The 16,840-nt window shown below is 39.2% G+C and overlaps 1 protein-coding gene across 1 annotated transcript in view; it reads left to right on the top strand.

The window, feature by feature from the left end:
• LOC307122453 (uncharacterized protein) overlaps window positions 1-16,323 on the top strand; it is a 102,092-nt gene extending 85,769 nt beyond the window's left edge. The window contains exon 3 of the mRNA XM_079846434.1: window positions 12,473-16,323. Coding sequence (XP_079702560.1) covers window positions 12,473-13,482 — 1,010 coding nt within the window. The 3' untranslated portion in view covers window positions 13,483-16,323. The remainder of the gene's footprint in view (window positions 1-12,472) is intronic.
• Window positions 16,324-16,840: the final 517 nt, after the last annotated feature.

Below are 16,840 nucleotides of genomic sequence, written 5' to 3'. Positions count from 1 at the left end.
TGTTTGTAAATTTTGTTATAACCTCTGACCACAAGGTGGCACTGCCCCAAAACATTTTGAGTACCTTCAAAGCATGGTGCGGAAGACATGATTTTTGGACAAACAGTTCAAAAGTTATAAGCAAAAATAGCCATTTTTTGTATCTCCGGACCAGTAGGTGGCGCTGCGCCGAAACGCTGCATGTTGCTTCAGGTCATGCTTGTGATGACATATACCAAGATTGGTTTGAATACGATAAAGCGTTGTGGAGATATAGGCTTATGAGTGTTTTTGCAACCGCTACGCAAAATTTGTGTGCGCGTTTATCGAAAACGATTTGACAAATCAACTTGATTTGCAAGATTTTTTGTCAGCATGGTCTGAAGATGATCTGGTTCAATTTTCGTGCAAATCGGACAAACCGTCTAGGACGAGTTCGTAAAAGTAGGTTTTTTGGAAAATTAAAAATGGCGGGGAAATTATCATGACCGAAAATGACATCATAGGTTGCAATTGAATCGGCATGAGCCAATGACTCTATTATGACCAGTTTCAATATACTAGGCTAATTTATTCAAAAGTTATTAGCATTTTTGTCAAGTTTGTTATGTCTTTTGACCACAAGGTGGCACTGCCCTAAAACTTTTTGAGTACCTTCAGGGCATAGCAAGGAAGTCACATACCGAGTTTAGTAACAATATACTAATGCATTTGTAAAATATAGCATTTTTTGACAAAATTCAAAATGGCCGACAGCCAAAATGGCCGATATGGTAAAATTGAATATCAGACGACTCGGCATGCCGTCCTGAATGTAACGAGACCACTTTTATGATTTTTGGACAAACAGTTCAGAAGTTATAAGCAAAAATAGCAATTTTTCGTATCTCCGGACCAGTAGGTGGCGCTGCGCCGAAACGCTGTATGTTGCCTCAAGTCATGCTTGTGATGACATGTACCAAGTTTGGTTTGAATACGATAAAGCGTTGCGAAGATATTGCCTTAAGAGTGTTTTTGCAACCGCTACGTAAAATTTGTTTGCGCGTTTATCGCAAATGATTTGACGAATCAACTTGATTTGCAAGATTTTTTGTCAGCATGGTCTGAAGATGATCTGGTTCAATTTTCGTGCAAATCGGATGAACCGTCTAGGACGAGTTTGTAAAAGTAGGTTTTTCGGAAAATTAAAAATGGCGGGAAAATTTTTATGACGGAAAATGACGTCATAGGGTGCAATCGAATCGTCTTGAGCCAAGGAATCAGGGGAAAAAAGAAGTTTGTTTCTAGCCCTTATGGTTCAAAAGTTATTAGCATAAACATGAGTCAAATTTTGGACTGATGGTGGCGCTAGAGGGATTGAGTTTGAGACTCCAAATTTGCTACGGTGACATTACAGACTGTCCTCTATTAGTGTGCCAAATTTCACAACTTTTTACCATACGGTTCTATGGGCTGCCATAGACTTCGTGGCGGAAGAAGAAGAAGAAGAAGATGAATAATAAATATAGCTGCAAGCAGCAATACCGGGGCCAAGCGCAAAGAAGAAGACAAGACATGCCAAAATGGCTGGCAGTGTCAGATCAACTGGAGCAATGAGCAATTAATCACATTTTAAGATGATTTTAGGCAAAAGGCTGAAAAATGCATTGTAGTCTGAGAGTGTCAGACCAACTGCAACAATGAACAATTATACAGTTTAAGAAGATTAGGGCAAAATGGCTGAAATATCATATATAGAGTCACTGATAATATAAGTTAATGGTTAATCACTTTTGACCAATAGGTGGCACAGTTACGAAATTTATGTGGTGTGGTCAGAATAAGGGAACAATGACACATGCAAAGTTTGATGCCAATATGTCAAAGCATTGCAGAGATACAGCCTCAAGAGTCATTTTGGCATCATGCCTCAAATTTGTCGCTGCGGTTTACAAAAACAGTTTCATCTATTGATGCAAAATCCCTAACTTTTTGTTGACACAGTCTGAAGATGATACGATTCGATTTTGGTGGAAATTGGACAAACAGTCTAGGATGAGTTTGAAAAAGTAGATTTTGATCAAATAAGAACATTGAGGACAGTATGTTTGACCAAATATGGCAAAATTTGTATCTATGTTCTTGGCATGAGCCAATAAATGTATTTTGACCTGTTTCATTAAACTAGGCTAATTTAATCAAAAGTTATTAGCATTTTTGTAAATTTTGTTATAACCTTTGACCACAAGGTGGCACTGCCCCAAAACTTTTTGAGTACCTTCAAAGCATGGTGCGGAAGACCCATACCAAGTTTCGCAACGATAGACTAATGCGTTTGTAAAATATAGTATTTTAGCACATAATTCAAAATAGCCGAGAGCCAAAATGGCCGATATGGTAAAATTGAAAATCAGACAACTCTGAATACCGTCCTGAATCTAACGAGACAACTTTTATTATTTTTGGACAAACGGTTCAAAAGTTATAAGCAAAAATAGCCATTTTTTTGTATCTCCGGACCAGTAGGTGGCGCTGCGCCGAAATGCTGCAAGTTGCCTCAAGTCATGCTTGTGATGACATATACCAAGTTTGGATTGAACACGATAAAGCGTTGCGGAGATATTGCCTTATGAGTGTTTTTGCAACCGCTACGTAAAATTTGTGTGCACGTTTATCAAAAACGATTTGACGAATCAACTTGATTTGCAAGATTTTTTGTCAGCATGGTCTGAAGATGATCTGGTTCAATTTTCGTGCAAATCGGACAAACCGTCTAGGACGAGTTCGCAAAAGTAGGTTTTTTGGAAAATTAAATATGGCGGGGAAATTATCATGACCGAAAATGACGTCATAGGGTGCAATTGAATCGGCATGAGCCAATGAATGTATTATGACCAGTGTCATTATACTAAGCTAATTAAATCAAAAGTTATTAGCATTTTTGTCAAGTTTGTTATAACTTTTGACCACAAGGTGGCACTGCCCCAAAACTTGTTGAGTACCTTCAGGGCATGGAGTGGAAGTCACATACCAAGTTTAGTAACAATACACTAATGCATTTGTAAAATATAGCATTTTAGCACATAATTCAAAATGGCCGACAGCCAAAATGGCCGATATGGTAAAATTGAATATCAGACAACTCGGCATGTCGTCCTGAATCTAACGAGACCACTTTTATGATTTTTGGACAAACGGTTCAGAAGTTATAAGCAAAAACAGCCATTTTTTGTATCTCCGGACCAGTAGGTGGCGCTGCGCCGAAACGCTGTATGTTGCCTCAAGTCATGCTTGTGATAACATGTACCAAGATTGGTTTGAATACGATAAAGCGTTGTGGAGATATAGCCTTAAGTGGGTTTTTGCAACCGCTACGTAAAATTTGTGTGCGCGTTTATCAAAAACGATTTGACGAATCAACTTGATTTGCAAGATTTTTTGTCAGCATGGTCTGAAGATAATCTGGTTCAATTTTTGTACAAATCGGATGAACCGTCTAGGACGAGTTCGCAAAAGTAGGTTTTTCGGTTAATTAAAAATGGCGGGAAAATTATCATGGCGGAAAATGACGTCATAGGGTGCAATCGAATTGTCTTGAGCCAAGGAATCAGAGGAAAAAAGAATTTTGTTTCTAGCCCTTATGGTTCAAAAGTTATTAACATAAACATGAGTCCAATTTTGGACTGATGGTGGCGCTAGAGGGATTAAATTAGAGACTCCAAATTTGCTATGGAGACACTACAGACTGTCCTCTATAAGTGTGCCAAATTTCATAACTTTTTACCATACGGTTCTATGGGCTGCCATAGACTTCGTGGCGGAAGAAGAAGAAGAAGAAGATGAAATATAGCTGCAAGCAGCAATACCGGGGCCAAGCGCAAAGAAGAAGACAAGACATGCCAAAATGGCTGGCAGTGTCAGATCAACTGCAGCAATGAGCAATTAATCACGTTTTAAGATGATTTTAGGCAAAAGGCTGAAAAATGCATTGTAGTCTGAGAGTGTCAGACCAACTGCAACAATTAACAATTATACAGTTTAAGAAGATTAGGCAAAATGGCTGAAATATCATATATAGAGTCACTGATAATATAAGTTAATGGTTTATCACTGTTGACCAATAGGTGGCACAGTTACGAAATTGATGTGGTGTAGTCAGAATAAGGGAACAATGACACATGCAAAGTTTGATGCCAATATGTCAAAGCATTGCAGAGATACAGCCTCAAGAGTCATTTTGGCATCATGGCTCAACTTCGTCACTGCGGTTTACAAAAACGGTTTCATCTATTGATGCAAAATCCCTAACTTTTTGTTGACATAGTCTGAAGATGATACGATTCGATTTTGGTGGAAATTGGATAAACGGTCTAGGATGAGTTTGAAAAAGTAGGTTTTGATCAAATAAGAACATTGAGGACAGGATGTTTGACCAAATATGGCAAAATTAGTATCTATGTTCTCGGCATGAGCCAATAAATGTATTATGACCAGTTTCATTAAACTAGGCTAATTTAATCAAAAGTTATTAGCATGTTTGTAAATTTAGTTATAACCTCTGACCACAAGGTGGCACTGCCCCAAAACTTTTTGAGTACCTTCAAAGCATGGTGCGGAAGACCCATACCAAGTTTCGTAACGATAGACTAATGCGTTTGTAAAATATAGTATTTTAACACATAATTCAAAATAGCCGAGAGCCAAAATGGCCGATATGGTAAAATTGAAAATCAGACAACTCTGAATACCGTCCTGAATCTAACGAGACAACTTTTATTATTTTTGGACAAACGGTTCAAAAGTTATAAGCAAAAATAGCCATTTTTTGTATCTCCGGACCAGTAGGTGGCGCTGCGCCGAAACACTGCATGTTGCCTCAAGTCATGCTTGTGATGACAAGTACCAAGTTTGGATTGAACACGATAAAGCATTGTGGAGATATAGCCTTATGAGTGTTTTTGCAACCGCTACGTAAAATTTGTGTGCACGTTTATCAAAAATGATTTGACGAATCAACTTGATTTGCAAGATTTTTTGTCAGCATGGTCTGAAGATGATCTGGTTCAATTTTCGTGCAAATCGGACAAACCGTCTAGGACGAGTTCGCAAAAGTAGGTTTTTTGGAAAATTAAATATGGCGAGGAAATTATCATGACCGAAAATGACGTCATAGGATGCAATTGAATCGGCATGAGCCAATGAATGTATTATGACCAGTTTCATTATACTAAGCTAATTAAATCAAAAGTTATTAGCATTTTTGTCAACTTTGTTATAACTTTTGACCACAAGGTGGCACTGCCCCAAAACTTTTTGAGTACCTTCAGGGCATGGAGTGGAAGTCACATACCGAGTTTAGTAACAATACACTAATGCATTTGTAAAATATAGCATTTTAGCACATAATTCAAAATGGCCGACAGCCAAAATGGCCGATATGGTAAAATTTAATATCAGACGACTCGGCATGCCGTCCTGAATCTAACGAGACCACTTTTATGATTTTTGGACAAACGGTTCAAAAGTTATAAGCAAAAACAGCCATTTTTTGTATCTCCGGACCAGTAGGTGGCGCTGCGCCGAAACACTGCATGTTGCCTCAAGTCATGCTTGTGATGACATGTACCAAGTTTGGTTTGAATACGATAAAGCGTTGCGGAGATATTGCCTTAAGAGTGCTTTTGCAACCGCTACGTAAAATTTGTTTGCGCGTTTATCGCAAATGATTTGACGAATCAACTTGATTTGCAAGATTTTTTGTCAGCATGGTCTGAAGATGATCTGGTTCAATTTTCGTGCAAATCGGATGAACCGTCTAGGACGAGTTCGCAAAAGTAGGTTTTTCGGTTAATTAAAAATGGCGGGAAAATTATTATGACGGAAAATGACGTCATAGGGTGCAATCGAATTGTCTTGAGCCAAGGAATCAGAGGAAAAAAGAATTTTGTTTCTAGCCCTTATGGTTCAAAAGTTATTAGCATAAACATGAGTCTAATTTTGGACTGATGGTGGCGCTAGAGGGATTGAGTTAGAGACTCAAAATTTGCTATGGTGACATTTCAGACTGTCCTCTATTAGTGTGCCAAATTTCATAACTTTTTACCATACGGTTCTATGGGCTGCCATAGACTTCGTGGCGGAAGAAGAAGAAGAAGAAGATGAATAATAATAATAATAGGAACGGGAACGGTTTCAATAGGTGCCTTCGCACCTTCGGTGCTTGGCCCCTAATAATAAGAACGGGAACGGTTTCAATAGGTGCCTTCGCACCTTCGGTGCTTGGCCCCTAATAATAATAATAGGAACGGGAACGGTTTCAATAGGTGCCTTCGCACCTTCGGTGCTTGGCCCCTAATAATAAGAACGGGAACGGTTTCAATAGGTGCCTTCGCACCTTCGGTGCTTGGCCCCTAATTATACAGTTTAAGAAGATTAGGCAAAATGGCTGAAATATCATATATTGAGTCACTGATAATGTAAGTTAATGGTTTATCACTTTTGACCAATAGGTGGCACAGATACGAAATTGATGTGGTGTGGTCAGAATAAGGGAACAATGACACATGCAAAGTTTGATGCCAATATGTCAAAGCATTGCAGAGATACAGCCTCAAGAGTAATTTTGGCATAATGGCTCAACTTCGTCGCTGCGGTTTACAAAAACGGTTTCATCTATTGATGCAAAATCCCTAACTTTTTGTTGACACAGTCTGAAGATGATACGATTCGATTTTGGTTGAAATTGGACAAACGGTCTAGGATGAGTTTGAAAAAGTAGGTTTTGATCAAATAAGAACATTGAGGACAGGATGTTTGACCAAATATGGAAAAATTAGTATCTCTGTTCTCGGCATGAGCCAATGACTGTATTATGACCAGTTTCATTAAACTAGGCTAATTTAATCAAAAGTTATTAGCATGTTTGTAAATTTTGTTATAACCTCTGACCACAAGGTGGCACTGCCCCAAAACTTTTTGAGTACCTTCAAAGCATGGTGCGGAAGACATGATTTTTGGACAAACAGTTCAAAAGTTATAAGCAAAAATAGCCATTTTTTGTATCTCCGGACCAGTAGGTGGCGCTTTGCCGAAACGCTGCATGTTGCTTCAGGTCATGCTTGTGATGACATATACCAAGATTGGTTTGAATACGATAAAGCGTTGTGGAGATATAGGCTTATGAGTGTTTTTGCAACCGCTACGCAAAATTTGTGTGCGCGTTTATCGAAAACGATTTGACAAATCAACTTGATTTGCAAGATTTTTTGTCAGCATGGTCTGAAGATGATATGGTTCAATTTTCGTGCAAATCGAACAAACCGTCTAGGACGAGTTCGTAAAAGTAGGTTTTTTGGAAAATTAAAAATGGCGGGGAAATTATCATGACCGAAAATGACATCATAGGATGCAATTGAATCGGCATTAGCCAATGACTCTATTATGACCAGTTTCAATATACTAGGCTAATTTATTCAAAAGTTATTAGCATTTTTGTCAAGTTTGTTATATCTTTTGACCACAAGGTGGCACTGCCCTAAAACTTTTTGAGTACCTTCAGGGCATAGCAAGGAAGTCACATACCGAGTTTAGTAACAATATACTAATGCATTTGTAAAATATAGCATTTTTTGACAAAATTCAAAATGGCCGACAGCCAAAATGGCCGATATGGTAAAATTGAATATCAGACGACTCGGCATGCCGTCCTGAATGTAACGAGACCACTTTTATGATTTTTGGACAAACAGTTCAGAAGTTATAAGCAAAAATTTCAATTTTTCGTATCTCCGGACCAGTAGGTGGCGCTGCGCCGAAACACTGCATGTTGCCTCAAGTCATGCTTGTGATGAGATGTACCAAGTTTGGTTTGAATACGATAAAGCGTTGCGGAGATATTGCCTTAAGAGTGTTTTTGCAACCGCTACGTAAAATTTGTTTGCGCGTTTATCGCAAATGATTTGACGAATCAACTTGATTTGCAAGATTTTTTGTCAGCATGGTCTGAAGATGATCTGGTTCAATTTTCGTGCAAATCGGATGAACCGTCTAGGACGAGTTTGTAAAAGTAGGTTTTTCGGAAAATTCAAAATGGCGGGAAATTTTTTATGACGGAAAATGACGTCATAGGGTGCAATGGAATCGTCTTGAGCCAATGAATCAGAGGAAAAAAGAATTTTGTTTCTAGCCCTTATGGTTCAAAAGTTATTAGCATAAACATGAGTCAAATTTTGGACTGATGGTGGCGCTAGAGGGATTGAGTTTGAGACTCCAAATTTGCTACGGTGACATTTCAGACTGTCCTCTATTAGTGTGCCAAATTTCACAACTTTTTACCATACGGTTCTATGGGCTGCCATAGACTTTGTGGCGGAAGAAGAAGAAGAAGAAGAAGAAGAAGAAGAAGATGAATAATAAATATAGCTGCAAGCAGCAATACCGGGGCCAAGCGCAAAGAAGAAGACAAGACATGCCAAAATGGCTGGCAGTGTCAGATCAACTGGAGCAATAAGCAATTAATCACGTTTTAAGATGATTTTAGGCAAAATGGCTGATATATTATATAAAGATTCACTGATAATATAAGTTAATGGTTTATCAATTTTGACCAATAGGTGGCACAGTTACAAAATTGATGTGGTGTGGTCAGAATAAGCGAACAATGACACATGCAAAGTTTGATGCCAATATGTCAAAGCATTGCAGAGATACAGCCTCAAGAGTCATTTTGGCATCATGCCTCAACTTCGTCGCTGCGGTTTACAAAAACGGTTTCATCTATTGATGCAGAATCCCTAACTTTTTGTTGAAACAGTCTGAAGATGATACGATTCGATTTTGGTGGAAATTGGACAACCGGTCTAGGATGAGTTTGAAAAAGTAGATTTTGATCAAATAAGAACATTGAGGACAGGATGTTTGACCAAATATGGCAAAAATAGTATCTCTGTTCTCGGCATGAGCCAATGACTGTATTATGACCCGTTTCATTAAACTAGGCTAATTTAATCAAAAGTTATTAGCATTTTTGTAAATTGTGTTATAACCTTTGACCACAAGGTGGCACTACCCCAAAACTTTTTGAGTACCTTCAAAGCATGGTGCGGAAGACCCATACCAAGTTGCGTAACGATAGACTAATGCGTTTGTAAAATATAGTATTTTAGCACATAATTCAAAATGGCCGAGAGCCAAAATGGCTGATATGGTAAAATTGAAAATCAGACAACTCTGAATACCGTCCTGAATCTAACGAGACAACTTTTATGATTTTTGGACAAACGGTTCAAAAGTTATAAGCAAAAATAGCCATTTTTTGTATCTCCGGACCAGTAGGTGGCGCTGCGCCGAAACGCTGCAAGTTGCCTCAAGTCATGCTTGTGATGACATGTACCAAGTTTGGATTGAACACGATAAAGCGTTGTGGAGATATAGCCTTATGAGTGTTTTTGCAACCGCTACGTACAATTTGTGTGCACGTTTATCAAAAACGATTTGACGAATCAACTTGATTTGCAAGATTTTTTGTCAGCATGGTCTGAAGATGATCTGGTTCAATTTTCATGCAAATCGGACAAACCGTCTAGGACGAGTTCGTAAAAGTAGGTTTTTTGGAAAATTAAAAATGGCGGGGAAATTATCATGACCGAAAATGACGTCATAGGGTGCAATTGAATCGGCATGAGCCAATTAATGTATTATGACCAGTTTCATTATACTAAGCTAATTAAATCAAAAGTTATTAGCATTTTTGTCAAGTTTGTTATAACTTTTGACCACAAGGTGGCACTGCCCCAAAACGTTTTGAGTACCTTCAGGGCATGGAGTGCAAGTCACATACCGAGTTTAGTAACAATACACTAATGCATTTGTAAAATATAGCATTTTAGCACATAATTCAAAATGGCCGACAGCCAAAATGGCCGATATGGTAAAATTGAATATCAGACAACTCGGCATGTTGTCCTGAATCTAACGAGACCACTTTTTTGATTTTTGGACAAACGGTTCAAAAGTTATAAGCAAAAACACCCATTTTTTGTATCTCCGGACCAGTAGGTGGCGCTGCGCCGAAACACTGCATGTTGCCTCAAGTCATGCTTGTGATGACATGTACCAAGTTTGGTTTGAATACGATAAAGCGTTGCGGAGATATTGCCTTAAGAGTGTTTTTGCAACCGCTACGTAAAATTTGTTTGCGCGTTTATCGCAAATGATTTGACGAATCAACTTGATTTGCAAGATTTTTTGTCAGCATGGTCTGAAGATGATCTGGTTCAATTTTCGTGCAAATCGGATGAACCGTCTAGGACGAGTTTGTAAAAGTAGGTTTTTCGGAAAATTCAAAATGGCGGGAAAATTTTTATGACGGAAAATGACGTCATAGGTTGCAATCGAATCGTCTTGAGCCAAGGAATCAGAGGAAAAAATAATTTTGTTTCTAGCCCTTATGGTTCAAAAGTTATTAGCATAAACATGAGTCAAATTTTGGACTGATGGTGGCGCTAGAGGGATTGAGTTAGAGACTCCAAATTTGCTACGGTGACATTTCAGACTGTCCTCTATTAGTGTGCCAAATTTCACAACTTTTTACCATACGGTTCTATGGGCTGCCATAGACTTCGTGGCGGAAGAAGAAGAAGAAGAAGAAGAAGAAGATGAATAATAATAATAAGAACGGGAACGGTTTCAATAGGTGCCTTCGCACCTTCGGTGCTTGGCCCCTAATAATAAGAACGGGAACGGTTTCAATAGGTGCCTTCGCACCTTCGGTGCTTGGCCCCTAATAATAATAATAGGAACGGGAACGGTTTCAATAGGTGCCTTCGCACCTTCGGTGCTTGGCCCCTAATAATAGGAACGGGAACGGTTTCAATAGGTGCCTTCGCACCTTCGGTGCTTGGCCCCTAATAATAATAGGAACGGATACGGTTTAAATAGGTGCCTTCGCACCTTTGGTGCTTGGCCCCTAATAAGAACGGATACGGTTTCAATAGGTGCCTTCGCACCTTTTGTGCTTGGCCCCTAATAAGAACGGATACGGTTTCAATAGGTGCCTTCGCACCTTCGGTGCTTGGCCCCTAATAATAATAATAATGTTTCAGTACGACTGGTAAACTACAAAGCCGCACCGCTTGCAGCATTACGGCTACCGTAGTCAGTAAACACCAGTACTGTGCTTACTCACAGTCCCACACCACTTGCGTATAAAGACCCCAAAATGGCACCTTTCAAGAGACACTTACGACGCAGAGTTCAAGCTCAAGGCTGTCGGTCTTGCAGTAGAATATGGGAATAGAGCAGCAGCGAGAGAATTCAACATTAATGAATCAATGGTACGGAAGTGGAGGAAGCAAGAAAATGACCTGCGCCAAGTAAAAAAGACTAAACAGAGTTTCCGAGGGAACAAAGCGAGACTGACTGTTTTGTTGACATTCCCTTTAGCACACCTCCATCTAGTGGATGCATAACGCAAACCCAGTCAAAAGTTTGCCTGCAGTATCTTCTATTCTATGTGCTTTATAATCCGGTGCGCCCTATATATGGAAACAGTTCTAAAATAGGCCATTCATTGAAGGTGCGCCTTATAATCCGGTGCCTTATAGTGCGGAAAATACGGTAGACGTTAAAATTATATGCATCTGTGGTGAAATTACTAGATTTACATGTCAGTACATGTTTATTTTAATGCCTACAATGTGCTGTCCCTTTAATTCAGCAGTGCAGCGCAGCAAAAAATAGACTCGGTACGGAAACGATCGCTACACTTTTGTTTACGCACTGCAAACGGAGTATCTGTGAAACGGGGGTTACAAAATGTGCATTGGCGGATCTCTAGGACCAAATTTGAAAACCACTATTGAGTATAAGATCTGTAGATGGGACAGGCCACTCTGGTCCTGGGGAGCCTTTATTCTGCAGAGTTTAGCTCTATCCTTGATCAAACACATCTGCAAAATCCAACTCAACCCAAAAAATTCACCCTAAAGGTGCGTTCACGCCGGACGCGATTCGCGCGAGTGATTTACATGTTAAGTCAATGCAGAGACGCGAAATGGAATTCTGCGGGCGCCGAGATTCGCGCGATTGAGGCGACGCGAATTGAGCGTTTCGCGCGAATCGCTCAAGTTGAAAAATCTGGATTTTGGCGGATATTTCGCGCCGCATATATAAAAAGGAATAAAAAGGATCTTGCTTGGAAGAAAGTGAGTTATTGTGAGCCATTGTGAATTTCGCGAATTTCACGCGCGAATGAAGCTAGTAAACTCAAAATGTTCAAGCGTCCACCTTCGCGCGAATTGCGTCCGGTGTGAACGCCACATAAGGCTTCAGGACTGCTTGAAATTTACAGGCAGGCGACTTTGTTTAGGGATGAAACTTTAATGTTGCAAGACAGTGGCCCTCCAGGACCAAAGCTGCCAATCCCTGATCCATAGGATAGAATACGGTATATGATGTACATGTTGTTGGTTTTGATACTATAAATGTCTAACTTGTTTGGTCTGTTTTGCCATAGATCTGATGGCACTGAAAGAGGCAAGTCATCATGACCCCATTGAAAGAGAAGAGAAAGACCTTTATGATAAACATCATTACTTCATTACTGGAGAAAGATCGACAGGGGCTAAAAAGACTTCCTCACAAAGAAGAGCTCAAAAGACTGGAACTAAAAGTTATTTCACCTGCCAACAGTGTGGAAAGAGTTACAGAGATAAAGGAGACCTTAGCAGACACATGAGAGTTCACACTGGAGAGAAGCCTTACATCTGCCAACAGTGTGGAAAGAGTTACAGAGATAAAGGAGACCTTAACAGACACATGAGAGTTCACACTGGAGAGAAGCCGTACACCTGCCAACAGTGTGGAAAGAGTTTCACTGATAAAAGAACCCTTAACAGACACATGATAGTTCACACTGGAGAGAAGCCGTACACCTGCCAGCAGTGTGGAAAGAGTTTCAGAAGTAAAGGAAACCTTAAAGTCCACATGAGCGTTCACACTGGAGAGAAGCCTCACACCTGCACTCAGTGTGGAAAGAGTTTCAGGCGTAACGAAAACCTTAAAGTCCACATGAGCGTTCACACTGGAGAGAAACCTTACACCTGCCAACAGTGTGGAAAGAGTTTCAGAAATAACGAAAGTTTTATAGTCCACATGAGAAGTCATACTGGAGAGAAACCATTTGTCTGCCAGTGTGGAAAGAGTTATAGATGTAATCAACGCCTTAAAGTTCACATGAGAGTTCACACTGGAGAGAAGCCTTTGACCTGTACTCTGTGTGGGAATGGCTTCACATGGGAACGAAGCCTTCGGGAACACATGCTTATTCACACTGGAGAAAAGCCATTTACATGTGATCAGTGTGGGAAGAGTTTCAGATTTAAAGATAACCTTAAGTGCCACATGAGAATTCACACTGGAGAGAAGCCATTCACATGTGGTCAGTGTGGAAAGAGTTTCAGATTTAAAGATAACCTTAAGTGCCATATGAGGATTCACTCGAACGGTTTTAGTTGTCATCAGTGAGGAATGAGTTTCACAGACAGGAAACACTATGAGAATCATGTGATAACTCACACCAGAGAGAAGTTCCCATGTCTTCAGTGTGAGAAGAGTTTCCCGAATCAAAGAGACCAGAAACGGCATTTGCAAACTCATTCTGGAAATAAATTGAAGTGTTTATCAGTGTGACAAGGTTTAAAGGAGCAATTTCAAAAATCAACTGATTTGTCTTTTACCATCACTTACGGATACTCCTGAAAAGTCATGCAGATCCGAGGCTCTGCCATTTCAAATGGCACCAGAATCTGTGTGAAATCAGAGCTATTTTCATACTGCAGCTGAATCTGGGGTCCGTTCTTCATACCCCGCTTAATGCATCTGAGATGATTTGACAGATCCCAGATCTTCTAATCGTGATAACTGATCTCTGGCTAATTTGGTTCTTCAAATGAATTTGCAGATTGGATCAAAATATCTGGATTAAGTTATGAGATTACTGTGCGTTCTTATGTTCACTGGGCAGATGCATCAATCCTCGAAACCACGACCAGTAATGCAGCGATTGGCTGGTGGCAAGACAACATAATGACGTCATATATTTAAAGAAGCCACCTGCCAAAAACTAATTTCTGGACCTTAAAAGTAAACAGCCAACTCTCAAATTATTTTATGCTGTTCATTTTATTTCATATTCATCTTGATTTAACACAATTATATCAGGTTTCTGATTCAAATGTAATTGCTTCAAGTTATATTGACTTAAAACCGTTACTTTTTGATATAACTTGTTTGATTGGGTTACTTGATTGAAACGTTATTTCAAAATTAAAACAGGACTTTCACTTCTATTGGGGCAGGTCAAATACCTGTGTCTCTTCTTGTATACACCTATCCTTCTCAATGTTTCTTTTTATTATTTCCATAACCTGAATAATTAAGTTATAACCATTTTCTACATTTGATAAATCAGTTCCTCTCTATACTTTAAAGGGGTCATAGAATGGTACATGCACTTTTACAAGTTGATTATACGGAAATGTGTGTTGGCAGTGCCTGTACACAACCATCCTATAATGATAAAAATACATCCAGTGTTTTTTTTTAATCTCCTTATATATTTTCCCCTGTCTCAAATCGAGCCGTCTGATCGTGTGACGTTACACGGTGTACGCCCCTCCTAAGATTGTTGATTGACAGCAGCATTTCAACACAGACCCGCCCTGAGCGAGCTGTCATCCGTCCGCCATTGTTGATACGCTGCAGCAGAATGGCGTCTAAGCGATTGTGGTGTTGTTGGGTGTAATAACGAACACAGCAGTCATTTTGATGTTCCTAAATCCGAACCGCTGAAGACCCAGTGGCTGCTGAGTTTTGTTTTAGAAGGGAATATTCCCCCCGATCAACGTCAATGTTTGCGCAATCATTTCTCAGCAGACTGCTTTATAAACGAGCGTCAGTATAAAGCAGGTTTTGCTAATAAGCTGCTCTTGAAAAAGGATCGTGTTCCTGCTGCACATCAGGGAGATGTGAGTGTAACGTTTTATTAACCTTTATATTAATCTTTGCAAATCGCTTGCACGCTTCACGATGAATGAGGCTAAACTTTACAGGGTAAATTACATTACGGCATGCTTTCTGTGTATGATGTTCTCAATATAATTCATAATCCCACGTTTATAATGAACAATGCGTTATGTTTGTTATTACAAACTGTGTACTCGGGTGATAAAGTTAACGTGGTAACACTACACTAAGCTTACTTTTGTACATGGTTTATAACGGTGTCTGTTACTGATTAAGAAGTAATGTAAAAAAAAAAATCTTATAACATAACATCAATCTGTCAATGAACTAACACATTAGTAAACACATAGCGACTACGCTACTCTGCCAGTACAAAGATAGATCAAAGTGACATGACGTTAACCAACCATTCAGAAACGTTCGTCATCTGTTCCTGGTCCGACTCCGGTTCAAAATGATAAGGTTGCTCAGATGTGTCCTCAGAGACTCCCGTTGCCATTATTTCTCGAAAATATACCCTCAAATGTTGTCAAGGCAACACTCCACGTGTGTTGTGGTGTTGTGTCGGGTCGAACCGAACGCCCACAGAGCAGAGGGGGCGGGGTCAGCAAAGCTCATTATCATTTAAAGTCACATACACTGAAATGAGTTGCTGAAAACTGAGCTGGTTTTGACCAGGTAAAATGAGTGTTTTCTTACAATACTAATGAGAATTTTTAATTAAAGTATATTACAAACTTTTCATTTAGACACTAAAGAATCATATTAACTTGTACAAAAATGTCATTCTATGACCCCTTTAATGCTGTGTGCTTTTGTATCCACATTCTACGTGACTTTTTGGGGACTCAGAGAAATGTACCACTTTTATGTTCTTTTCTTACTAAAAGAATAAAACTCACTTCTGTATTAAGATGTAGTATCAGCATGTTTTGGAAGTGTCTTGTTGATAGTTAGTTAACATGTTCTCAACCTTGAGGAAGCTGTTATTCTCTGGAGTTTTGTGTGTATGTGCGTTGCATGATCTGTGCAGGTTCAGTGTTGGAGATGGACTTTTCTTTTCTTCATTTTTCACTACTGGTCCGGGGTCCTAAGCTGTTACCCCAACACTTCCCATCATGCTTTGCAAAGGGGCTAAATTCAGAGAGTAAATGTTTAAATAAAGTGCTATTTGATGCATTTTTAACAAGATGAGAAAATGGAGAGACTTTTTAATGTTTTATGTTGGTTTTTAAAAAGTTTGTGTTATGTTAGAGTTTTTGGAGGTTACCATTGTGGTGAAGGGTAGAGCATGGGCTTGGGCTGAGGACCTGCTGATAACAATTAAAGCTGTTTTACTTAATGGACTATTGTATGTGATTTATTGTTAGCATAAAGTTATTGTAGAACCTGCACTGTAGTGAGATGGACTTTGTAATGACATCTTTAGTACCTTTTATGGGTCTTGAGAGTGTAAAGTGCATTGTGCCAATGGAGGCCTTTCTGAGCCATCGGATTTCAACTAAAATATCTTCATTTGTGTTCTGAAGATGAACGGAGGTCTTACGGGTGTCCAACGACATGAGGGGAAGTCATTAATGACAGAATTTTCATTTTTGGGTGAACTAACATTTTATATATTATATATAAAATGTTAGTTCACCCAAAAATGAAAATTGAAAATGAAAATATATATATATATATATACAACATCAACATTCTCAGGGGAGAGAGTAGACCTCTCACACTTGTCAGCATTGCAATTCTCTTTGTAGGCCTATACACTATTATAGATATCATGTTTAAACGCACTACACTTTTTATTGAATTCATTACTTTATATTTTTATATAGCCTAGTACCTACTTTAGATATATATA

This window comes from Gobio gobio, assembly GCF_949357685.1.
Source record: "Gobio gobio genome assembly, contig: scaffold_109, whole genome shotgun sequence".
Lineage (NCBI taxonomy): Eukaryota > Metazoa > Chordata > Actinopteri > Cypriniformes > Gobionidae > Gobio > Gobio gobio.
The sequence above is the reverse complement of the archived record's forward strand: the minus strand, read 5'-3'. Positions and strand labels throughout refer to the sequence as shown.